The 26,117-nt window shown below is 51.4% G+C and overlaps 1 protein-coding gene across 1 annotated transcript; it reads right to left on the reverse strand.

Annotated features, from left to right (window-relative positions):
* On the reverse strand, positions 1 to 25,942 carry MYBPC2 (myosin binding protein C2). The gene is made up of 28 exons (XM_025424134.3): positions 25,765 to 25,942; positions 24,652 to 24,744; positions 24,024 to 24,110; positions 23,669 to 23,817; positions 23,121 to 23,238; positions 22,377 to 22,425; positions 22,142 to 22,201; positions 19,854 to 20,047; positions 19,433 to 19,565; positions 17,100 to 17,224; positions 16,901 to 17,006; positions 15,584 to 15,756; positions 13,159 to 13,324; positions 11,666 to 11,772; positions 11,297 to 11,326; positions 10,886 to 11,025; positions 9,659 to 9,818; positions 9,470 to 9,574; positions 8,829 to 9,017; positions 7,638 to 7,772; positions 5,971 to 6,138; positions 5,722 to 5,810; positions 5,441 to 5,636; positions 5,068 to 5,207; positions 4,190 to 4,349; positions 3,876 to 4,012; positions 1,946 to 2,132; positions 1 to 123 (listed from the first exon to the last, which is right to left on the reverse strand). Exons 1-28 carry the CDS (start codon positions 25,781 to 25,783, stop codon positions 113 to 115), a joined length of 3,426 nt encoding a protein of 1,141 aa, XP_025279919.1. The 5' UTR covers positions 25,784 to 25,942; the 3' UTR covers positions 1 to 112.
* Between the last annotated feature and the right edge of the window lie 175 nt (positions 25,943 to 26,117).

The raw sequence follows: 26,117 nt of genomic DNA on the forward strand, positions 1-26,117 counted from the left end.
CAGGTTGTAGACAAGACTATTATTATCTTCTCAGTGCCAACTATGAACAGTGTTCAGGAAGGTCCAGTTAGGACCCAGCAGCCAATCATCTTGGAGGGAGGAAGAGCCAGCCTCACTGCGGCACTGTGGGGCAAAAGAGTACAGGGTGGGTTAGGTGGGTGGGTTAGGTGGGTGGGGCCTTCCCGGGTCCGCCGGCCCCTCCCCCCAGGCCCGTTTGCCCGCTGGATTCAGGTGGCCAGCAGGAGGCGCACGTGTATCCTTCATGTCTCCGTGGGGCAACCAACGTGACGGTCCCGTGATTACTGGAACTTTGAACCCCAAACTGGAATATTTCTGATAAGGGATCCTTTCCTCTTTTTTCTTTTTTCTTTTTTCTTTCTTTTTTCTTTTTCCTTTCCTTTCCTTTCCTTTCCTTTCCTTTCCTTTCCTTTCCTTTCCTTTCCTTTCCTTTCCTTTCCTTTTTTTAAAAAATGTTTTATGGAGGATCCCTGGGTGGCTCAGCAGTTTAGTGCCTGCCTTCGGCCCAAGGCGTGATCCTGGAGAACCAGGATTGAGTCCCACGTCCGGCACCATGCATGGAGCTTGCTTCTCCCTCTGCCTGTGTCTCTGCCTCTCTCTTTCTGTGTCTCTTGTGAATAAATAAATAAAATCTTTAGAGATAGAGACAGAGCACGAGCAATAGGGAGGAGCCAGAGGGAGAGGGAGGAGCAGATGCCATGCTGAGCGGCGAACCTGACTCCCCGACCCTGAGATCATAACCCCAGCTAAAGGCAGATACTCAGGTGCCCCAATCAGTGATTTCTAAGCAGCTGCTGCTGGTAACAAGCTGTCACTGGAATCCTGAAGTAGGGATATTTCCAAGCCAATTCAATAATTAATAAAGGGGATAGCAAAACATTAGAAATTGGGCCAGCCTGGAAGAGCAGAGCTTCAGAATGACAGCAAGTAAGGCTTGGGGGGGTAGTCTCACTTGTTAAGGGTCTACGGCCACTTCTGTCTTCTGGGTGGTCCTCAGGGCCGGGGGAGGGGTCACAACTGAGGAGGGCCCCTAGAAACCTATATTAATGCCAGTTACATCTGTGGGACTTGGTAGCAGCCTGCCCAGTGAGCTCTGACAGGCAGAGGTTTGATGGGCTAGAGCCCAAGGCAGAGGAAGAGAGGAAAAGCATTCCAGTTAGAGGAATGGCATGTGCAAAGTCTAGGAAAAAGAGAAAGCACAGCCAGTTTGTCCAACTGCCAACAGCCTAGTGTGGCTGGAACAGTGTTGAGGAAAATGGAGGTACATGAGGCCAGAGTGCAGGACCACCACAGACACCAGGCCGAGGGGCTTCAGGGCTGCTGGGGAGCCCCCGGGGTGGGCCACAAGCAAGGGAGGGGCAGGTCAGCCCTGGATAGGAAGCACCCTAGGTCCCTGGGCCGGGGTGGGGGGGTGCTAGAGGGAGAGATGGGAGGCAGGGAGGCCAGGCAAGAATTCCAGAAGAGATGAATGGGGCTAAGCCTTTGGGGTAGAAAGGAGGGGACAGGAGGAACAGAGCTTGAGGAAGAGTGACATTTTTCTGGGCACCCACACCCAGTCCTCTGCCAGCACCCATGTTGTTTCTGACACTGTGTCCACACATCTCCCTACAGATGCCAGGCCCACCAGAGCCTTGGAGATCATCTACCAGCCCTTCTCCACCTCATCTACCTCTCACCTGTCCTTAAACTCCTTTTGGAAAACTTCCTCAGATGACTGCCCCCGCTGCTCCCCCAGCCCCACCCCTATGATGCCCTGTGCTGCCCTGAATCCAGCACATGTCACCCTGCATCATTCTTGTTGGAGTCTGAATCTGGCTTCCCCATCACACGCCTAGGGGCCCAGCGCTGACACCACTCTGATCTCAGCACGGGGCCTCCGGGTAGCTGTGTGAGAGCATGAATGAGGGCTGCCAGGCAGGGTGCTCACCACGGACTTCCAGCTTGCACTCAGCCAGTGCCTCCCCCAGCTCGTTGACAGCCCGACAGGAATAAGTCCCAGCATCAAAGGGGGATGGGCGGCGGATGTTCAGCGTCAGGACCCCCTGGTAGTTGGTCATCAGGAATTTGGGATCTTCGCGGATTTCCATCTGGTTTTTCATCCAGACCACCTTGGGCTATTGAGGGGAATGGGAAAAGATGCCAGCTTAGGGGAGGTCCCCGGGTGATGGCCAAGTAGGGGCTTTGGAAGGCAGATCTGGATTCTTATCTTGGCTGTGCCATCTCCTGGTTTTGACTGGATGACCCTGAACCACTCATTCCTCCTCTCTGACGATCAGTCTCCTCTTTGTGAGAGGAAGAGCTCACTCTTTGTTGTGGCCCATGGGATCCTACATGGCCCCATCACTCTTCTGCCCTCACCTCCACCCTGTTGCTCCCTCCCTCGTCTCCATCCACAGTGGCCTCTTCATTATTCCTCAAACAGACTGGACAGGCTCCCACCTCAGGACCTTGGCACACGGGCTGTTCCCTCTTCCAATACTGCTCTACCCTCCTCTTTTCCCCTAATCAGTGCGGGCTTATCTTCCAGGTCTCAGCTGACACAGCACTTTGGGCCCCTGGGCTGTAGCAGAAATGCCCGCTGTACATTCTCAGCTACCCGCATGGCTCCGGCACGCATCCCACCCTTCATGGTTTTATAGTCATTTGCATGACTTTGGATTCATGTCGATCTCCCCCAACATCCAGGAACATCTTGTCCCAATTCACCAGCACACACAGCCTCTGAAAACGTGTGTTGAAAGAATGAGCAGGCTGTATAAGAGAGTGACGTAACTAAGCAAATGGAGTGAATAAGTGAACTGAGCAAAAGGACTGGTAGCTGAGTCAATGATCAGAATGCATGAGTACAGGGATGCCTGGGTGGCTCAGCAGTTGAGCATCTGCCTTCAGCTCAGGGCATGATCCTGGAGTTCTGGGATCGAGTCCCACATCGGGCTCCTGCATGGAGCCTGCTTCTCCCTCTACCTGTGTTTCTGCCTCTCTCTGTGTCTCTCATGAATAAATAAATAAAATCTTAAAAAAAAAAAATGAATGAGTACAGTCAGCGAATAAAGTAGGTAGATGTAGATGGAGGAGGTAAACTAATGAATCCATGGTATGCCTACGGGGGCTGATGCCAAAAACTTGGGAGTTAGACCAGAAGTCAGCAAACTTCATCTGTAAAGGGCCAGGTAGTCAATATTTCAGGTTCTGCAGGTTTTGTGGTCTCTGCGGCCCCAGGCAGTACCAAACAACCAGGCACAGCCATGTCCCAATAACATTTTGTTTAGTGAAACTGGGGGCAAACAGATGTGGCCCATGAGCCATCGTTTGCCAGCCCCTGGTCCAAGTGAGTGGCTAGAGCTCAAGGTTTCCAAGTGTCCATGTTCCCAACAGTAGTCAGGAAACAGGATGGGGCAGAAGATGCTGGGGGGCTCTGGGGGTTCAGACCTCCTCCCAACTCCCGCCAAGTTTTCTGTTTCCAAGGCAAGCCAGAGTAATGATCTAAGACTTGGGCTCTGATTGAAGGGGCGAGAGTCGGGAAGTGGGTTAAAAGTGAGTAAATCTGGAGCACCTGGGTGGCTCGGTGGTTGAGCATCTGCCTTTGGCTCAGGTCATGATCCCCGGGTCCTGGGATCGAGCCCCACATGGGGCTCCTCACAGGGAGCCTGCTTCTCCCTCTGCCTGTGTGTGTGTCTCTCATGAATAAATAAATCTTTTTTTTTTTTTTAAATGAGTAAATCCCATGAATGGAGGAGAGAGTCAAGGGGAAGGAGGTGGTATGCTGCATCTGGGTGAAGATTTCCCTCTAGGGTCTGATGTGTGCCGCGCGCGCGCGCGCGCGCACACACACACACACACACACACACACACGGCACCTTTGGGTAGCCTCTGACTGCACAGTTGAGAGCAGCAGCATAACCAGCCACAACCACCCGGTCTGGTAAAGGCGTCAGGAATTTGGGAGGTGTTCGGAAGTCATGTTCCTTGTACTCAAGCGGTTTGAAGGTGATACCTGGTGAAAGGGAGATTCACCTGTAAGGTGACCAGTCTAGATCATACCTGACTGCTTTTCCTCTGTCACCAGGTGCCATCGGCTTTGAGCCTGGGGGTGGGGCCGGGGAGGGCAGGAGTCAAGGTAGAACCCCTGCCAGGAGAGGACACCAGGCCCCATGGAGTGGGGTGCCAGTACCTGTCTTGAGGATCCGGGCCGTGTTCTTGGAGACACCAGGTGAGTCACTGAGCCCACAGATGTTCTCGCTGAAAACGCGGAAATAGTATTCATTGCCCACAATGAGGTCAGGCACAGTACAGGAGGTGTGTCGGTTGTGTTCGTAGACAGTGAACCACTCCTAGGGCGAGGCAGGGAGGGGCCAGGAGAGTCAGACACGGGGACACAGATGTGAGAAGGGCCGGTGCGTGAAGAAAGCACACCTAAGCATGTGTCCCGCTAAAACAACCTGCCATTCATAGCAGCCCTGCTCACAATGCCCAAAAGGTGGGAACAACCCAAGTGTCCATCAGCAGAGAAGCAAAAAGTGGTAGATACAAACCGTGGACTGTATCACTCAGCCACGGAAAGGAACAAAGCTGATCCACACTACAATGTGGGTGGACTTGGATAACTTTATGCTGAGTGAAGGAAGCCAGATGCAAAAGAACACAAGTTGGATGATCCCATTTATAGGCAATGTCCAGAATAGGTAAATCCATAAAACCAGGAGATTAGTGGTTGCCTGGGGCTGGTGGGAGGGTATGCCAGGGTGGGTGCTTAATGGGTACCAGATTTCCTTTTGGGCAGATCTAGTTCCTCTTGGAACTAGATGTGGTGGTTACACAACAGTGAGAACGGAATAAAGGCTTTCAATTGGTTAATGCTTAGTTGTATGTGAATTTTAGCTCAATTTAAAAAAAAGAAAAAAGCCATCATGCATGTATCTCAGCCAAAAGGCTTTCCTCCCAATCTCTCCAAGCCTGTTTCCCTTTACCGGCTGTGAACCAAGAACAATGGCATCTGCTAGGACAATCTCTCCCACCCTACCCCACCCCCCGGCCCTTCTGGTCTCTCACCATGGTCTTCTTGTCAGCTTTCTGGACAAAATACCCCGTGATCTCGCTGTTTCCGTTGTCTTTGGGAGGCTGCCACTCCACCAGCGCATTAGTGCCCCACACCTCCTTCACCATCACGTTCTCGGCTGGCCCGGCCTTTTCTGGAAGGTGGGGGGCGGGGAGGGGATGGTTGTCAGACGCCAGCCCCTCACCTTCTCTCCCCTCCTCTCCCCACCCCTGCCCACCTCTGCCCCCTCACCGGCTCTCCAGATTCTGATCTCTCCCCACTCCCACTTCCTCACCTTTCCTCCCCATCCCCACCTGTCACCCTCTTCCACCCGTTCCCCGCTCCCTGGGCCACAGTGCCTCCCTCCTGCCCCAACGGGCCACGCACCCACGACCTGGATGTGGATGGTGGCCGTGTCCTTCATGTTCTCGATCTGCACGGTCAGCTCGTATTCCCCCGAGTCCGAGCGCGCCGCCTGGCGCACGAAGAACACGGTGTCGAAGTCGCTGGTGCGCACGTGCACGCGAGCAGGGTCCACAGGCGCCCCGCCCTTCGTCCACACCACCTGGGGGCGGGGCTTCCCCTGGGGGCGGGGCCGAGAGGTCAGACTGGGTCCAGCCAGAGCCCTAAGCCCTGAGCCCAACCCCCCAACTCCCAGCTCGGAGCACCTGGAAGGGGATGACCAGGTTGAGGTGTTCCCCCACTTTGCGGATGTAAGTTTGGCGGAGGTGGCGCGGGAGCCGGATCTTGGGTTGCTCTGAGGACACAGACACAGGAATGGGGTGGAGGACGCTCGAAGGAGGGACAGAGACACAGTGACGATGACGTTCTCCAGGGAGGCCCTGATGGTGACATGGCAAGGGCCGGCCAGATGACCACACCTTGGTCTTTAGGAGAGTTGGGTCTGAGGCACTTACGCACGATCTCACGGATGGTGACCGGCTGGAACAGGGAGGCGGGCTGGCTGCGCCCCGCGATGTTGATCGCCACTACCCGAAACAAGATTTTTGCTCCTGTGGGGAGATTCTTGACGGTGAAGCCACAGCGCTCTGTGAGCTCTGTGTTAGCAGGGACCCAGTCCTCCGCTGCAAAAAAGGAACAATGCTGGGGAAACTTCCTTGAAGCCCCTCAGCTGGTTGTCCCTTCCCGTGCCTTGGGACCACCACAATGAACAGCAGTAGCTATTTATTAAGCGCTTATTATGACCAGGTTGGAAGGGTGGCACACAAGTTAGTTAGCTCATTAATTTCTGCCTCTGTCCTATGCGATCCCCATTGTAGAGATGGGGAAATCAAGGTTCAGGGATGGGGGTGGTTAGAGACAGCTCCTCGGATTTCCTGCTTCCTGGATTTCCATCTTGGGTTTATTGCCATAGGTTGGTGAACCAACATGGGTCAGGCCAACAATCACCAGGGTGAACTCTAAAAAGGATCAGTCCTGAAATGTCATAGTGGCACTGACAAAGATCAGGGAGGGGTGGGCAAGGGCAAGAATGGGATAAAAGAGCACTGGAAAGAGAAAGAGGGAAAAAGCTGACGAGCGTCCAACCATCCATCATTTACATGCATTACCAAATGCAGTCATCACTGTACCCTGTCAAGGAGGGAACTGTCTTCGCCCATTTTTAGATGAAGAAACTGAGGCTCAGAGACTTGCCCATGATCACACAGTTAGAAAGTGTAGGGGCAGGATTAGAACCCACATCTGTCTGACTGTAAGGCCTGGGTTACGGTGTCGAAAGATGATCAATCATGCCTGTCTTCCCAGTGAGATGACCATGTTGGAGGTATTCCCCATAGCCCTGGCACTGGGCCTGGCATGGAGTCAGTGCTCAATACATGTTTGTTCGGTGGAGGATGGAGGGATGGAGGGATGGATGGATGGATGGATGGATACACAGAGAGATGGTAGACAGATGGTGACAATGTCATATACGGAAATGGATGAATGGAATGAAGGAAAGGAGGGTGGAAGGGAGGGAGGGAAGAAAGATGGTGGTGATGAGACAAATATACAGATGGAAAACATGTTACAGGATGGATAGACAGTTGGTTATCCAAAAGATTTTCAGATGACTGATGATGGGCAAATGGATGAGAGGAAGGAAGGAAGGAAGGAAGGAAGGAAGGAAGGAAGGAAGGAAGGAAGGAAGGAAGGAAAGAAGGAAGGAAGGAAGGAAAGAAGGAAGGAAGGAAGGAAGGAAGGACAAATGGATGGATGGATGGATGAGAGAAAGAAAGAATACAGGTAGTAGATACATACAGGGATGATGGATGGATGGATGGATGGATGGATGGATGGATGGATGGATGAAAAGATATTGCTGTATGAAAGAAGGGTACAGGGAAAGGAGGAAGTAGGAGGGGCAGGAGAGAGGGAGGGAGAGAGGACAAGTTGGTCAATGGAGGCCTGGTTTGAGCCATCCCATTCAGGGACTCAGGCAACTAGAGTATAGACACAGGACAAGGGCAGCCCACCCCACCAGAAAGCTTTCCCTTCACCGCCCTATTTGCAGTCCCAGACTGGACACCCACCCAGGGTCTGTGTGGGCCACCCCTGCCCCAGGCCTGATGGGGCCACTCACAGCCCTCCAGGCAGTACTCCACCAGGTACCCATCAATGCCGCCTGCCCCAATCCTATCTGGGGGTCTCCACTTGAGAGTGGTGGTGGTGTCTGTCACATCTTCCACCATCAGGTGCAGGGGTTCACTTGTGGGCGCTGTAAGGATCCAGGAAAAAGGGAGGTGGAAGTAAATGAGAGGTCAGTGTCATGGGGAGGGTCAGGGATCAGAGCTGGAGTCACTGATCAGGAAAGGGATCAGTATGGTGGTCAGTGAGCCAGGACGTGTCATCATGAGTCATTAAAACAAGATATAGGGGGATCCCTGGGTGGCGCAGCGGTTTAGCGCCTGCCTTTGGCCCAGGGCGCAATCCTGGAGACCCGGGATTGAATCCCACATCGGGCTCCCAGTGCATGGAGCCTGCTTCTCCCTCTGCCTGTGTCTCTGCCTCTCTCTCTCTCTCTCTGTGTGATTATCATAAATAAATAAAAATTTAAAAAAAAAAAAAAAAAAAAAACAAGATATAGGGATCCCTGGGTGGCGCAGCGGTTTAGCACCTGCCTTTGGCCCAGGGCGCGATCCTGGAGACCCGGGATCGAGCCCCACGTCGGGCTCCCAGTGCATGGAGCCTGCTTCTCCCTCTGCCTGTGTCTCTGCCTCTCTCTCTCTCTCACTGTGTGCCTATCATAAATAAAATAAAATAAATTAAAAAAAATAAAAATAAAAAAAATAAAACAAGATATAGGGATGCCTGGGTGGCTCAGCAGTTGAGCACCTCCCTTCAGCCCAGGGTGTGATCCTGGAGTCCCAGGATCAAGTCCCACATCGGGCCTCCTGCATGGAGCCTGCTTCTCTCTCTGACTATGTCTCTGCCTCTCTCTCTCTTTCTGTCTCTCATGAATAAATAAATAAATAACTTAATAACTCAATAACTCAATAAATAAATAAATAAAAACAAGATATCAAGGGACAATGAGGTCTCCAGGAATAGGGAAAGTGTTGGTCTGGTAGGTCAGAGGTCCATGAGGTATTTGGGCAAGTGCACAGAGTCTAGGATCATGGAGATTGGTAACTAATGTTCTTGGTCAGTAAGTGGTCAGGAGGTTGGTTAGGGCTGGAGGGTCAAAGGCCAGGTGTAAAGTCAGAGATCAGTGACAGGCAGGGCAGGGGTTGGAGGTGGAGAGGGGCTTGGTGAGGGTGCAGAGGAGCATCACCAATAGGCATGAAAGGCTTGGTGTTCATGCTGGGCTGGGAAACACCAATGGCATTGACAGCGAAGACCCGCATCTCGTAGAGGATGCCCTCGATCATCTTGGTGGACTCATAGGTCGTCTCCGTAAAGACCTCAAAGTTCAGCTTCATCCAGCGCTGAGAGCCCTTCTTCTTCCGCTCCAGGAGGTAACCTGGATGCCCCCAAGCAGAGAGGAGTGGGTGCTCATGGAGAGGCTATAGGGTCACAGGTTAGGTGGAGCAATGAGAGTCACATCAAAAGGTCACATGACCCAGAGAGGTCTGAGGCCATGAACCTTGGGTTGATCTCAGGGTCACAGAGCAGTCAGAAGTCACCAGTCATAGGGTTGGGGATCAGGAAGGGTTACAAGTCATGAATTGGGAGTCAGGAGTCATAGAAAACCCCAGGCTGTTGGCCAAAGTGAAGAACCCTAGATTGTTGGGAAGCAAAGAATGAGAGGGGACACAAAAGGAACTACAAGACATCCAAGATGGTAAACAGGCCTCAGAGGGAGATCACCAAGGATGCTAAGAACTCTCAGAGGCCAAGGGTTCATTGGGGTGGCAGGGGTGGGGAAGCAGGAGAGGTCAGAGGTCATAGGGAATCTGGCACGCAGGCACTCACCAGTGACTGGCTGTCCCCCATCATACTTGGGTGGCTCCCAGACAAGGATGGCCCAATCCTCTCCGACTGAGGTGACACGCACAGCCTCCGGGGGGTCTGGGACATCTGCGGAAGGCAGGATGGTTAGGGGGGTCCCTCAGGGACTCGGGGAACCACCCATGGCTCATACCCCCAGCTCTCTCTGCTTACCCACAACCCGCAGGAAGATGGAGGCCACATCCTCGCCCACGGGGTTGGTGACCTTGATGGTGTAGCGGCCCTCATCTGCTCGATCAGCACTCTCAATCACGAAGCTGCTAGAGTCTGTCTGATGCTCAAGGCGGATCCTGCCTTCAGTGGCCGTGAACACCTAGACACAGCCACAGGATGGCCTTGCCCCACCTCTCCCCGAGCCCAACCCGCCTCTGCTCTCCACTGCTCAAAATCTTCCAGCGGCTCCCCATCACCTCACAACACACAAGGCCTTAGACCCAGCACAAGAGGACCCACTGGATCTATGCCCAGCCTCATCATCCTTCTCTGCTGCCCTCCTTATCCTCCAAACATCACCCTTAATTAAAATCCCCAAGATTTTGCATTCAGTGCCCTCCTTCACTCCTGTTTGCTATACTCTTACTCATCCTTTAGGACTGGCCTAGAAGTTGCCTCTTCTGGGAAGCCATCTTGGAAGCCCCCAGCTGAAAGTGACAGCCCTACCCCCTGAAGTCTCATAGTTTCCAGTACCCTCCTTTATCTCAGCCCCAGTCACCCTGGACTGTGACTGCTTGGGCACGTATCTGCCTCCCTCCAACAGTGAAGGCTCCTCATGGTGGTATCCTCAGTGCTATGCACAGAGTGCCCCCACTCCCAAGAGCCTCAGGGGTGTTTGCTGACTGAAGGAATGAATGAAAACAGAGTCAAATCCATTTTACAGACTGGAACTCTAAAGCCCAGAGGAAAGAAGAAACACTGAACTGTCTCAGGGCCTGGAACATACAAGATAAAAAAATTTGTTGGATGGATGGATGGATGGATGGATGGATAATTGGATTGATTGACTGACTGCAGTCCGAGACTAGACACCCACCATAAATAGACAAATGGATTAGTTACTAGATGAGAAAATGGCCAGATGAATTAAGTAATCAATTAGTTTATAAATGGAAAGATGGGTAGATGGTTGAGTTGATGGATGGCTACAGCGGTTGGCTGACTCATGGATGGATGAATGGATGGATGCAGCACCCCACCAGGTGGCAGGCCAGTACCATGTGATAGACAAATATAATATCTAATCTTCAAAACAACACTCTGAAGAAAGATCATCATTCTCATTTTACAATGAAAATGAAGTTCAAAGAGGGGAAGTAACTTGCCTAAAGTTGCCCAGCAGAGCTGAGAGGGAGAAGTCAGGGCATGCGGCAAGCCCCATCATACCTCATCTCCCTTCAACCAGGTGGCGACAGGACGAGGCTCCCCAGTGATGGAAACATCGAGCCTTAGTTTGTTTCCGGCCACAACCACAAGTGAATTCTCTGAGGTCTTTCCTGAGCAGTCCAGGTGGATCTTTGGTGGCTCTAGTGACAGAGAAGAGATACTGGGGAACTTGGGAGTGGGCAGCTGGGTCATCCTGATCCCCACCAAGGCAAACTGGGTTCCCTAAGAGCTGGGCTTCAACAGCCATAGAAACCCAGGAGTCCTGCCTCTAGCCCCTCCTCTTTCAGACCCAAGAAACAAGACCCCCAGCCCCTCTTCCCTCAGACCCAGGAGTCCAGGCCCTCAGCCCCCTCCTCTTTCAGACCCAAGAGTCCATGCCCTCAGCCTACCACAACAGCCCCTGATCCTTACCTTGTTTGGGTACATACTCCACCTTGATTTCTGGAGGACAGAGAAGATGGCACAGTTAGCTCTAAATCCAGTGGGCCCCTTATCCTACCCTCCAACACCAGAGACTGAGGGTAAGGTCCCCAGGAACCTGAGAGGCTAGAGATGGGTCAAGGCCCATGACTGCCCCTCCTCCCAGGTGGACACACTTCAGAACATACAGTGCCCTCTCCCTCTATCTTCTCATCTGACTCCTCCCATGAGTTCAGCAGACACCTGCTGTGACCCTTAACACATACTAGGTAAACCTAATCCTGCAGGAGGGCATCTGGGCTCTAGGGTCTGGGAAGGTGGGTGCTCTGGCCCTCGGGGAAAACAGAGGGGCATCCTCACCCAGGAAGTTGAGCTTGGCTGAGAGGGACAAGGCATAGCCATCGGGCACGAATGTGTAATCTCCCTCATCCTCAGGGCGGACATCATCGATCACTAGCTTGTGGAACCTAAGGCATTGGGGGGATAAGGCAGAGGTCAGATGGGTCCCCCTGAGGACCACCATGGAGTAATGTCATCTTCTTTTTTTTTTTTTTAAGTTTATTCACTTAGGTAATCTCTACACTCAATGTGGGGTTCAAAGTCATAGTCTTGAGATCAAGAGTTTCACACTCTTCCAACTGAGCTAGCCAGCTGCCCCAAGAAACAACCTCTTCAATGCAATCTACATGCCCATGGCCACCATTTTTTTTTTTTAAAGAGCATGAGCCAGGAGAGCAGCAGAGGGAGAGGGAGAAGCAGACTCCCCACTGAGTGTGGAGTCTGAGGCAGGACTGGATCCCAGGACCCTGGGATCTTGACCTGAGCCCAAAGCAAACGCTTAACTGACTGAGCCCCCCAAGCGCCACCCCTACATCCATACCCACCATTTTTATTCTGGGTTTTGAAATGCTATCATCTAGGTTCAAATCTCAGCTTTGCAACTTATCAGCTGTGTGACCTTAGGCAAGCTACCTACGCTCCCTGTGTCTCAATTTCTTCACCTATAAAATAGACATAATGATAACAGTCTATATCAGTGTTGTTGTAAAGCATTTTTTAAAACTCCCTAACACATAATAAGTGCCCTAGAAGCGTTAAGATTCATTCTTATAATTACTGACAGCTCTGGCAGGCAGTGTTCCTTACACAGATCCCAGAGAAAGCCTACATTCTGCCAAGAGCTATTGTCAGGAAATGCAATTCACCATTGTATTTGGGCACAACTAAATTTGGGCATGCTCACAGTGGCTCTCCATAGTCCTCAGATCACCAGGTACTTCTCTCAGGTAACCCTGTGCTACCTATTGAATTCCAATCCCTTGTTTCTCCAGCTGGACATCTCCTCCACTTTGTAGTAGACAGTTTGCAACTGTGGCCACAGGGATTCCCCTCCCTGTATCCATGCCCCTTGCAATGAGACCCTGCAACCTGTGGCTTCCTTTGCCAAATAGAATATGGCAGACATTGGAACAGTGACCAGTCAGGCCACAGAGGCCTGGTTTGCTTCTGCTCTCTCTCTTGGGACTCCTGCATCTGCCCTATGAACATGCCAGGACTGGCCTACTGGGGGATGAGACATCACATAGACCAGAGTAAAGGCAGCCCAGGTTTCCTGGCCAAGGTCCTGAGGGAGCCCAGGAAGATCAGCAGAGCAGACACTGAGCTGACCACAGAGGCATGAGAAAGGCCGTCTAGATCAGCCAGCCCTCCACCAGCACAGAGACTTGTGATTAAATACATCCTTTTCTCCTTAAACTACTAAGGATCGGGATGGTTGTTACACAACTATAGCTAACTGATACACATGTTCCACCCTGCCCCACCTCCAGCTACCTCCATAGTCTACTCCGTACCTCCCCACGTGGGAAATGGTGATCCTCTTGCTGGGCCGCACCTCGATCCCATTTTTATACCACTTGCCTGTCACCTTCTCATCAGACACTTCGCATTTAAACACAGCCTGTTCTGAGGCCTTCACCGTCAGATCCGCAATGTCCTGCAGGACCTCCAGCTGTTTCTCTGGACAGGGAGAAAAGGATATGGGGCCATCGAAACTCCAGTCAGCCCACAAATAGTTGCAAGCACCTACTATGCACCAAGCACTGTGCCAGGCCCTGAGGATATGGCCATGAACAACCTGGAAACATCCACTGGCCCTGTGAAGCTCAGATGCCAGTGGGGAGATAGTTGGTGAACAGGGACACACATCAACGTATAACAAGAGGGAGGGCAGCCCAGGTGGCTCAGTGGTTTAGTGCCGCCTTCGGCCCAGGGCCTGGTCCTGGAGACCCGGGATGGAGTCCCATGTCTGGCTCCCTGCATGGAGCCTGCTTCTCCCTCTGCCTGTCTCTCTCTCTCTCTCTCTCTCTCTTTCTCTCTGTTTCTCTTGCATAAATAAATAAAATATTAAAACAACAACAACAACAAGAGGGAGTGATGAAGCCTGAAGGAAGGCAGGGAAGAGTCCATGGGAGAATGCAGAAGAGTCCCCCTGGGTAGAGGGAAGAACATGTGCAAAGGCCCTATGGAATCGAGCAGGTTTGTTGATGTGAGAAACAGCAAGGGGGCCAGTGTGCAGCAGGCAAGGCAAATGTGGTACATGAGAAGATGGACAGGAGAGATATGGCTGGATCACAGACCTTGGGGGTCCAAAAGGGAGGACTCCAGCGAGGCAAGAGACACTAAAGCATGTTGGGAAGATGGCTGGGATCTGACTTTTTTTTTTTAATTTTAGTTTTTTTAAACAAAATGCATTTATATGATTGAAAAATAAAGAAAATGGATTCAGATATGAGGGGGCATCTAGGTGTATCAGAGGTTGAGCCTCTGTCTTTGGATCAGGTCATGATCCCTGGTCCGGGGATCAAGTACCGCATCAGGCTCCCCACAGGGAGCCTGCTTCTCCCTCTGCCTATGTATCTGCCTCTCTCTGTGTGTCTCTCATGAATATAAATAAAATCACAAAAAATAAAAATAAAAAAATAAAAAAACAGATATAGACGGGATATCTCCCACTTACCCACCTCCAATTCTCCTTTATCCTAAGGCACTATCCATTCAGTCTATCGCTATGAAAGCCAATAGTATCTATGTTTTCTCTTCTCTATCTGTCCTTCCCTCCCTCCCTCCTTTCTTCTCCTTCCTTCCTTGCAAATTAGAACATATTTGCTTTTTCACCTAACTATACAGCATCTTGGAAATCTTTCCTTTTTTTTAATTTTTAAAAAATTTTTATTTATTTATGATAGAGAGAGAGAGAGAGAGAGGCAGAGACACAGGCAGAGGGAGAAGCAGGCTCCATGCACCGGGAGCCCGACATGGGATTCAATCCCGGGTCTCCAGGATCGCGCCCTGGGCCAAAGGCAGGCGCCAAACTGCTGCGCCACCCAGGGATCCCTCTTTCCATTTTTTTTACGGCTACATATGGGCATACCATAATTGATTTGGCTCATAAATACCTTGGTTTGGGGTCTGTCTGTTTTTTTTCTTACGTTTAAGGAATTATAGACTCACGAGCATTTGCAAAAGCAAAGCATGGAGTCCCATGTAGCCTTGAGCCAGCTTCCCCTGGTGGAAATGGTGACATCTTACATAACACGAAACTGACCTAGGCCCTAGACACAGGGTGAGCTCGGTTTCCACCATCTGACTTACATTTCACAAGGATCACTCTGGCCACTGCGTGTGTGTAAGTGGGGGAGGGGAGCAGTCATGGAAACAGAGCACCCAGTGACCACTGCTGTCATTCAGGCATGAGGGGTGGAGGCCTAGGGCAGGTGAGGGTAATGGAGGTGAGGAAAAGTGATCAGATCCTAGATCTCCTTTGATGGGGGAGTTGTCAGGACTTGCTGGTGAATGGAATGCAGGGTGGGAGGCCAAGAGAGGAGTCAGAGACAACTATAAGATTTGGGGCCTGAGCAATTGCTTAAAAAAATATTTATTAATGCATTTCAGAGAGAGAGCACGGGGAGAAGCAGAGGGAAAAGAACAAAGACTCCATGCTGAGTGTGGAACCCCAAGATCATGACCTGAGCTGAAACCAAGAGTTGGACTCATCTGACTGAGCCACCCAGGTGCCCCTGAACAATTGTTTTAAGTTAATTTATTTATTCAAGTAAACTCTACCCCCAGCCTGGGGCTCGAACCCATGACCCTTGATGTCAAGAGTCACATATTCCTCTGGCTAAGCCAGCAAGGTGCCCGAGGGCTTGAGCAATTTTGAGCTGTGAGGAGAAGCATGAGCCAATGTGGCCCCCACCCCACCTGGGGGCCCCATACCTTCCACAATGAGGTCAGCCTCACACTGGTCGCCATTGGTCATGACCTGGTAGCGACCCCCATCCTCCAGGGTCACATCCGAATAGATGAGAATGTGACGCTTCCCGTCCTTCTTAAAGCGGTATCGAGCCTTGAAGGAATCCTCCCGCGTCAATTCCACACCATCTTTCATCCTAGGTGAAGGGGACGCGAAGGGGAGAAATGAAGGACCCGCAGAGCCCTGGGTCTGGATATCAGACAGTGAGTCAAGGGCCAGAGAGACAGTCCTGGGCAGAGGTCAGGGGTCAGAAGGGAGGAGAGATTAAGGTTGGCAGAAGCATCTTGAATAGATGGGTCACAGGTGGGATGGTGGGTCACAGGAAGTCATGAGCCACAAGGAGGTGCCACAGATTCCTGGCTGGAGGTTAAAGGAACACAGACAGATCATTGGGAGATGTCAGAGCATGGAGGAAGTCCTGGGGTCACAGAGAGATGCCAGATATTGTGGCCTCTCCGAATGGTACTTCCCTGCCTGAGAAACCCCTCCCTTCTCACTTCTTTTCTAACTCCTCATCACTCAAATCTCAGCTGCATTGTCACCTCCTCCAGGAAGACTTCTCTGACTTCCTGAGTCCCTTCTCCCTATTAAAAAGTGGCTATAGCTTCAGTCAGTACTCCTCTGAAACACTTAAAAAACTTTTATATTTATTCATGTGATGACTTGACTAACACATATCTCTGTTTCCTACACATATACCCCAGAAGTTTACCAGATTATAAACTCTAATTTGGCAAGTGCCATGTTGATATATCCCCTTATATTTCCAATATATTGAAGAGTGCCATTGTATAATAGGTGCTCAATAAATATTTGTTGGATGGGTGGATGGATGGATGGATGGATGGATGAGGAGATTGGTAAGTGGGTGAGTGGATGGATTGATGGATGAATGGATGGATGGATGGATGGATGGATGGACAGATAAACCAATGGGATAGATGGGTGGATGGAAGGATAAATGGATGGAGTGATGGATAGGTTGATGAATAGATAGATGGATATATGAGTGGATGGACCAAAGGATGGATCATTGGTTGAATGGATGAATAAATGAATCTGAAATAGCAGAAATCAGAAGAAGGAATTGGAAGAAGATGAGATGGGTAGAGGTCAGAAGTTCCAGAAAGAGGTCATGGGTGAAGGTCAGGATTTAAAGAGAAAGGTCTGGTGACTATTGGGTAATATTTCACAATCTCCAAGAGAAGTCATAAAGATCAGAGCTGAGGCAAACAAGCTGTAGGCACCTGTATAGAGCTCAGGAATCATGAGTTACTTACCACATGACCTGGGCACCATCTTCTGACACCTCCACTGACATTTCCACCCGGTCGCCCACAAACACCTGCTGGTCCTCGAGGGGTTTGACAATCAGGACTGGAGGTTCTGTGAGACATGGAGGGACAGGAGGTCAGTAGTTTCAGGATATCCTCCTGAAAAGCCCCACTCTTCAGGCTTAGGCCCGAATCTCAGCCTCACCTTTGACAAAGAGCTCGGTGAAACACTTCTCATCTTTGACAGCGACCTCATAAGCAGCATCATCTGCCAACGTGCACTTGTTGATGGTGAGAATTCGCTTCTTACCAACATTCTCAAACACGTACCTGGTGGAAAAATCTTACCTCAGCCTAGAGCCTGGAGGAGAGCCCAGCCCTGGGGTAGATCTGTCCACCAGTTCTCAGGACAAGTCACTCCCTCTCAGAGCCAAATTGTGAGGGAAGGGACAGATGGTCCAATTTCTAGTATTTAAATAACCACAGCAGAAATCCTAACCTCTGCCCCCCTACACCCGCCATATACATCCTCCCCTTCCATTTAGCAGTGGCACATAGCTAACCACCTAGAGAACCACATTTTCCAGCCTCCTTTGCAGCTGGGATGGTGTGCCACTGAACTTGGGCCAATGGAATGTGAGTGGATAGGACATGCATAACTGCTAGGTCATCTCCACCTTTGAGTTGCTTGCTCAAGACAATTCCTCCTTCCCCTTTGACCCAGCTCCAATCATGCAGATGAGGACAATGCCACAAGAAATGGTGTAGCCAAAAATGTGGAACCCGGGTCCCCAAACAATCTCTAAGAAGAGAGCCCACCTACCAGCCTCAATCAGTTAGAAATGCATTTCTCTCCCACTTAAAGTAACTTAACCTGTATCTTAACTAACTTAACTTTTTATCTCATTCAACATGCTCCTGCTGAGAAACTTAGAAGACACAGCCACAGCACCTGGCTAGCTCAGTTGGAAGCACACCAGACTCTTGATCTCAGGGGTCATGAGTTAGAGTGCCACGTTGCATATAGAGATTACTTAAATAAATAAATAACTTTAAAAAAAACACACACAGCCAAGAAAAAAAATAATAAAAATATAACCTATCCAAGAGATAACTGTTACAAACACTTCAGCCTCTGTCTTTCCAATATATTTTTAAAAGATTTTATTTATTTATTCATGAGAAACACAGAGAAAGGCAGAGACACAGGCAGAGGGAGAAGCAGGTTCCCTATGGGAAGCTCAATGTGGGACTCAATCCCAAGATCTTGGGATCACGGACTGAGCCAAAGGTAGATTCACTGACCCACCCAGGCATCCCTCTTTGCAATCTTTTTATCTATACACACATAGATTAACATTTTGTTAAGCAGAAATGGGAACCATGCTTCTTCCCATATGCTGACCTTAACCAGCTTCTCATATTAGTATATATTTTAGAATCTCTTTTTTAGTGACTACACAGCCCTTTAGTAAAGAATCATACATTTTGCTTGTTTTCCATTTTTTGCTAGAATAGCAAGTGCTTTAGTGAATATCCTTGCAGCTAAACATGCACAACCATGATAATTCTCTTAGGATAAATACCTCCAACTGCACAATCTGAAATATTTTTAACACACTGCCATTTCAGAGATTTAGCAAGTACCATTCCCACCATCCACACTGGTGTACCTATTTCCCTATGTCATCTCCAGCAATGGGTTTTATCATTTTGTAAAATCTGCCCATTCGGAGAGCAGAAAAACTATTGTTTATTTGCATGATTATTATTATTGTTGTCATTGTTATTTGCAAGGTTGAATGAGTACTCCACAATATATTGGCCATTTGGATTTCTTCTCAACCAAATTCCTGTTTTCATTACCTTTGTCAATGTCTAAAAAGATTTGATTTATTTATTTATTTGAGAGAGAGAGAGAGAGAAAAAAAAAACAAGCTGGGAGAGGGGCAGAGGGAGAGGGAGAAGCAGGCTCCCTGCTGAGCAGGGAGCCCAATGTGGGGCTCCATCCCAGGACCCTGGGATCGTGACCTTAGTCAAAGGCAGACACTTCGCCAACTAAACTACCCAGGTGCCCCTAAAGATTTTTTTAAAGTAATCTCTACACCCAACATGGGGCTAGAACTCATGACCCTGACAACAAGAGTGGCATGCTTCACTAACTGAGCCAGTCAAGTGCCCTTCCTTTGTCAATTTTTTTTGAGGGATAATTTTTTTTTAAGATTTTATTTATTTATTCATGAGAGACACAGAGAGGGAGGCAGAGACATAGGCAGAGGGAGAAGCAGGCTCCATGCAGGGAGCCCAATGTGGGATTTGATCCCAGGATTCCAGGATCACGCCTGAGCCAAAAGCAGATCCTTAACCGCTGAGCCACCCAGGCGTTCCTGTCAATTTTTTTATTGAGGTATTCACAGTTTTCATATGGATGAGGGAATGCTCTTTCTGGGTTAAGAGTGGCCAGCCTTATATCTGGGCTCTCTCTGGGACTCCGATCTCCCCTCTCCCTACCCCTGGGGACTGTCCCTCCACACATACTTGCTACTTGGTTTGATCTCCTGTCCATTCTTGTACCACTTAAGGGGAAGGTCCGGGTCACTGATCTCCACCACCAGCTTGATTTTGTTGCCTCTGTCCACCTGGTAGGCTGGATCCAGCTTCTTCGTGAAGGCTGGAGATTGAGGGATGCAGGGGGCATGGAGCTGAGAGGTTCTCACTGCCCTGGTCACCTCCAGAGCTGCCATGTCTCCCTCCCAGACCATACACTCTCCAAGGTCAAGGTCAAGATCTCCAAGGTCAAGGTCAGGAAGCTTCCCATGAACTTGGAAGTGCTTGACAATTGGGCTCTATTATTCCTCAGATTGGGACCTTCAAGAGTAGGTCCAGGGTCCAAACATCCAATACCCATGATGTTGGGGTCCCCCAGGCAGGGCCCATCTCCCTTCAGAGCAGCGCTGACCTGCACTCTTCTTGACCTCGACCTTGGCCTTCTTGAGCCGCTTCAGCATGCCCCGGAGGTCAGTGATGCCATACTGGAAGGCGATCTTCTCATACTCGCTCTTCTTTGCTCCTTTCAGGAGCTCCCAAATCTCAGGTGGGATGCCTAGGTCATCATCATCTTTTTTCTTTTTCTTCTCCTCCTCAACCACTTCCCTGAGGACAGGAAGAGTAGGCAGAAGGGCCACGGGGGCAGGGTGGGGGGAGCAGTTAGGATTAGGAGATGAGGTGCTCCCTCCACCTTGGCCCTCCCTCAGCCTTCACTACCCACTCGCTGTTCCGCTCTGTCTCTCTGGGCCTGGTCTGGTGCCCCTTATCCTTTCCATCTGGACCATGGCCTCAGCCTCCTTCCTGAGCTCCTGGCCTCTATTTCGCCTCTTCCCCTCCAGCCTATTCCCCACATGGCCCCAGGAGGGTATTTCTAACTTCCATATCAGATGCCACCCTTTCGTTTTTCAAAATTCTTCCATGGGTCTCCCACTGCCATCAGGAAGATGCCCCAACAGCTCAGCCTGGCAGTCACGACCCCACTCATCATGCCATCACCACTCCCACAACCACCCAAGCACATTACTTTCCTTTTCCTGAACCCTCCCAGCCCCCTTCCTGCCTCTCAGCCTTTACACAAGATGTGTCCCAGCCCAGATGATCCTTCCCTACTTTATCTACCTGATGGACTCCTCTTCAAACCTAGCACCAAAGCTCCCTCTTTTGTGAGGCACTCCTGGTCTTCCCAGGCAACGAGTTGCCCTCACTCTGGGTTCTCACAAGGCCCCTGTGGGACCCTCTCTCTGATAACACTAAACAGTCTTGGTCTGTGTCCATGTTGGTTGGATCAGACCCATCTCCCCAAACCAATCAGTGACTCAATGTCAAGGACCTAGTCAAACTTCTCTCTGTACCCTGGTCTCAGCCCAGGGTCTGGTAGACAGGAGGCCTCAGAAGATGTTTGCTGAGTGAGAAAGTGAGTAGATCTCTGGAAAGAAGGAAGGAAGGGAAAGGAAGAAAGAGAAGAGAAACCGGGACATATGCATATTTGGAATGGTGTACAGAGCACTGGGTGGGAAATTAATACAGAGATGAGTCAAGGGGTTGATGAATGACTAAGATGATGGATATGTGGGGTCTATGGATAGGTGGATAGGTGGAGGATGGGCGGCAGGAAGATAGGTAAGTGGATGGATGGAGGATAGCTGGGTGAGTGGATGGACTGATGAGTTGGTGGCAAATGGTTGGGTAGGCAATGGGGTGGATATGTTGAGGGGAGATGGTGGGATATGGGGCTGGCTGGGTAAAGACAAACAGATGAATCAATCAGTAAATGGGGTTGTTGGGGATTTGGTTATGGGAGTAGAATTAGTAGAAGAATGGATGGGTAGACCAGCAGATAATGAATAACCAAGCGAATGGACAAGCATCATGTTCAACAATATAAAATTGCCAATATCTAATTATTTTTGCCTAAAGAACAGCAATTTCATGTGGATCAATCAGAGAGCTATCTGGGTGGATGGGTATGTGAAGAGGTGAAGAGTTGATAAAGGAATGCTTGGCTAGGTAGGCAGGTGGGATAACAGATTCAGTTGGGAGAGAGATGCAGGTGCAGATAGATACACAGGTGGCAAGGAAGATGGATGATAGATGGGTGGTGGAAAGTGGATAGATGGGTGCCTCCATAGGTGGGAAATTGGATTACGGGGTGGGTGGATGAAGGATGAATGGATGTTTATGAATGGAAGGCTGAGTGTAATGGCAGACAGGTGAATGGATAGGTGGGAAGAGGTGGGTAGAAGAATGGATATGTGGGCAGATGAATGAACAAATGGGCAGGTAGGAGAATGGATGGATTTAGTCAATGGATACATAAGTAGCTGGTTGAATGGATGGATGAGATTGGTAGATGAGTGAGTGGACAAAAGGACGGATGGATGTTTGGCTGGGTGAACAGGGGGATGTGTAGGTAAACTGGAACCTAAGCGAACAGGAAAATGGATATGAGGATGATGGATTGAAGGGTCAGTAGGAGGTGAATTGGTGGGTAGATGGTTAAGTGGGTGCAGTTGTAGGTAAAGGTGTAGGTAAATGGTGCATAGGTGGATGGACAGATGGCTGGGTGGGTGGGGAATGGGTAGATTCAGGAGGTCATAGAGGGGAAAACGGAGTCCAGAGCTGGCAGTGGAGCCTCACCCACCATCCTTCTCCTCTTTGAGTCCCCATCACCCCTCTGTATGCCAAGTGGGGTAGGCTCACCTCTTCTTCAGCAGGCTGCTGAAATCCAGCTCACCCCCATCTTCTGACTTCCCTTCGCCCCTGTTATCATTAAGAGAGTGTGTGAACCCGACAGAGGTCCTGTGCCCTCAGGCCCACCCTGGCTCCCCATTCCTCCCTTCTCCCACAGCTCCTCCTCCCAAGGGAGACACTCCCATAGTCCTTGCCACCAGCAGAAACCACCCACCACCTCTTCCCAGGTCCCAGGATCACTTACGTACGCTTGAAGCTTTCTAGACCTTGTACAGAAGTGTTGTGACGGGGCGCTGGGGAGAGGAGATGGGGGAACAGAAGATGAGTGGAGGCAAGGCCTGATCTAAGACCAAGAGTGCCCTCCAGGCCTGCACAACCTCCACCCAGGCCCCTGATCGTGGATCAGCATACCCTGTCACTTGGGCATGGATTCGTGTTTCCATAGCTGCTGTGCACCAGCTCTGAGCAGCCTCTCACCGCTCACACCTGGGCCAGCACGCTCTTCTCCCCAGGCCTGGGCAATCCCATACACTGTGTCCTCCATACTTAAGCCCCACACAGCCTGGGATGCAGATCCCAGAGCCTGTGCACCCTCAGGGGTCCACACTTATGCCCTCAAATCTGTAACAACCTCCCACTAAGCTTGTACAGCCTCTCCCTAAACGTGGACACCCTTGCTTCCCAAGCCCTTATGGCTGTGCACTGTGACCCTAGGATTTACTTAATTAACCTTTTCAGCCTTCCTGTAGACACCCAAAACCCTGCACCCTCTCACTCCCAAGTCCACACCTCCTAGTGGCCTAAGCACGTAGACTATTGCTCCAATTTCTACGGCCCCTCCCCCTGCATCTACTCCCTCCTCCCCAGATCTCACCCCCACATCTGTACACTCCCCTACACCAGGCTGAAACATCCACCCCAGCCCCCCCACAACCCTTTGCTCTCCTCACCCCCACCCCCACCCCCACCCGGCCCGTGGCCAGCGCACCCTCCACGTCGATGTTGAAGGCACAGCTGTCGCAGAAGTCCTTGGCTTTGACCTCAAGGCGGTAATTCCCACGGTCCCCCAGTACCACCTTCCCAATGTGCAGCTCCACGGTGTACACCTGGGGGCCAGGGCCAGGGGTGTGGGTGCACGTGGGTCCCCAGCACTACACCACACTCCCAGAGCCCACCTCACCACATCTCCCTCTCTGGGTCCTCACCCTGACCCCACAGGAGGGGCCAGCTGTCTCTTGCCAAGCCTGGACAAACCTGACCCCTGGGGGGGCCCACCTCCCTGACCCGTGAGACCTTTCTGGGAATGCATACAATGGACCGAGTACACCTGCCACAACCTAGACATTCTCTCCTCCTGACCCCCACAATCTCCACCAAGCAGTCTGGTGTAAGCTTTAACCCTTTAGGTCCATCTGGGTTTTCCATCTAAGCGGGCTCCAGGCCTCAGGCAGCAAGCAACAGGCCTGCTGAGAACTGAGGGCTGCAGGACCTCCATCCCCAGCCCATATGCCTTCAACGTCCCCACGGGGTCCTCACATTGCTGGCAGAGTCGTGGGACTCCTTGAAAGAGAACCGGGCCCCGCTCTTGCTGCCCAGCTCCAGCCACTTCCCCTTGAACCACTTGATGGTTGGTTTCCCTGGAAGTTCCTTCCCGTTCACTTTGGCCACGATGTGCGTGTCTTTTCCTGGGTGGGGGTGGGGAATGGGAGGAAGTGGCAGACAGGAGCCGTGAAACTCTAGAGAGGACTGTGAGCTTCTCCCCCTCAGACCCAGGAGTCCAGGCCCCCAGTCCCTCTTCCCTCAGACCCAAGAACCCAGGCCCCCAGCCTCATCCTTGCCTCAAACCCAGGAGTCCAGGTCCTCGACCCCTCCTCCTTCATCCCTTCCTCACCATTCTCCACTGACACAGAGTCTGGCTTCTTCAGGAAAATCCCAGTGGGCTCCTCGGCAGTGGGGGACTGGTCCTCAGGTGGGGCTTCTGCTCAGGAGACAGGATTAGGGGGTCTAAGGCAGGCTGGGGAAGGGGCAGCAGGCCACTTAAGGAGTGGGGCTTAGAGCCTGTGAGGGACCTTCTGCTCAGATGCCAAAGACCACGAAGCCAAGCAGCTTTTCCTGACTTGGGAAAGACCACATGTCACAGAGGTGGCTGCATGACCTTGGCCAGTCTCCTCCTGCCCCTCTGGGCCTCAGTTTTCTCATTTGTGAACTGGAGGGTGGCAGACTGGATTGTTTGAATACGGCTTTGGGGTAGGAGAGGTATGGAGATAGACTGCGGCATCCAGAGCTGGGCAGGACTCAGTGATGAATCAGCCAGTTGCTGGGGGCATGAGCACCAGGCTGAGAGGCTGGGCTTTCACCTGGGGGCACTGGGGAGCCACTGAGGGTTGTGAGCAGAGGGCAGATGGATCAGCTCTGGGAGGCAGGACTGAAGGAGACAGAGCAGGGTGGGTGCAGAGAGGAAGGGGAGCCTGGCGGGTGGAGAGCCAGTTTCTGCAGATCACACAGGAACACCGGCTCACCTTCGGGGGGCTGTGCAGGAGCGGCTTCAGGGGGGGCTTCCTTGGGAGCTGGCTGGGCAGCGTCTTTGCCTTTGGCAGGGGCCTTTTTGGCTACTGTGAGGCAAAAGATGTTCACAATTGAGCACGTGGTCAGTGCTTTCCCCTTCCAAAACCCAGGAGTCCAGGCCCCCAGGCCCCTCCTCCCAGAGACCAAGAAGTCCTGCCCCTTCAGGTGTAAATTTATCTCTAATCCTGAGAGTCTGAGGATCAGGTTTCCCCTTGCCCCAGGCAAGCCATACTCCATCCACCAGGCCACCAGGCCCTGACCTTTTGGGTCCTGGGGGTATAATTAGCTCTTCCCCTGGGCTAGAAACTGGACACCTCTCGCTGACCACAGCATCTTTCACCTGCTCTGCCTGCTGGCTCCTGGCCCACTGGCACCCCAGCTGCAATGAGGGGCTGGACCCCCACTCCATGGCCCGGTGGGCCTGGCGCCAGTGGTCTGGACACCCCAGGAGGAGGGTCCCTCCCAGAGACTTGCGTCTCTTCTATTCACTTCTTCATAGAGAGTCCCATGTAAACAAATGTCTCCAGTCCCATTCAAAGAAATGAATTGCACATAAAGGGTCACATAAAGGGTCCCTATATAGAGAAGGTGTGGGGAAGCCCAGATTCCTATAGAAAGGAGGTCCCCTCATTCTTATACAGACAAGAGCTCTCCTCACACAGACAGGAACCCCTAAACTCTATGGAAAGGACTCAGTCCTCCCTCAGAGAAGTGACCCCAATCCCTACGGAGAGGACTCCATTCCCAAAATGTAGAGGCCCCCAATCATCATGCAGGGATCGCCCAGGTCTACATACAAAGCACTTTCATCCCTATGAAGAAAAAGGGCTCAAATTCAGAGAATCTTTATCTGCACCCAGATGGCCCTCCTCTCAAATCTCTACAGAGATAGGAACACCCTCACTGCACAGGGAAGGAGACCCACCCAACCAACACAGATATGGAACCCCTCCCCACACAGAGAAGACACCCTACTCTCCCAAACCTACAAGGAGAGGAGAGCTTAGCCCCCCCATTCAGAAAAGAGGACAGCATCTCCACATAGGGAGGGCAGTCCTGAAAGCAACCTGGTTTTGCCTCAGGCATGTCGGCAGACCTCCTCTCGAAGCTTCTCTGACCACAGCTTGTCCCTCAGGGCCCTAGGGAGGACACGTGGGCCCCCAGGAGGAGCCCTTTAAGGAGTCCAGAGACTCCCAGGGGGCTGTGGGAGGCCTCAGACTTGCCTCCCCACCCTCCCAGGCTGCCCCACATTCCGAGGGCGTGTTCTAAAGGGTGAGAAATAACATCTGGACCAGCAGAGCTGGCAGGAGGCCAGGTCCTGGGGAGGAAGGGCCTGGGGCTCAGACACCCGGTCCCGGGATGGGGGTGCTGGAGGCCAGGACTCCCAGGTCTGAGGGAGGAGGGCCTGGACTCCTGGATC

Source organism: Canis lupus, chromosome 1 (assembly GCF_003254725.2).
Source record: "Canis lupus dingo isolate Sandy chromosome 1, ASM325472v2, whole genome shotgun sequence".
Lineage (NCBI taxonomy): Eukaryota > Metazoa > Chordata > Mammalia > Carnivora > Canidae > Canis > Canis lupus.

What these genes read in the sequence shown, in the direction of transcription:
- MYBPC2 (XM_025424134.3), bottom strand. An exon ending in CACCATCCGTGAGATCGTGC is followed by an intron (nt 5,811 to 5,970) that starts GTAAGTGCCTCA and finishes CTGTGTCCTCAG; the next exon opens with AGCAACCCAAGATCCGGCTC. An exon ending in ACCTGGTCATCCCCTTCCAG is followed by an intron (nt 5,637 to 5,721) that starts GTGCTCCGAGCT and finishes CCCCGCCCCCAG; the next exon opens with GGGAAGCCCCGCCCCCAGGT.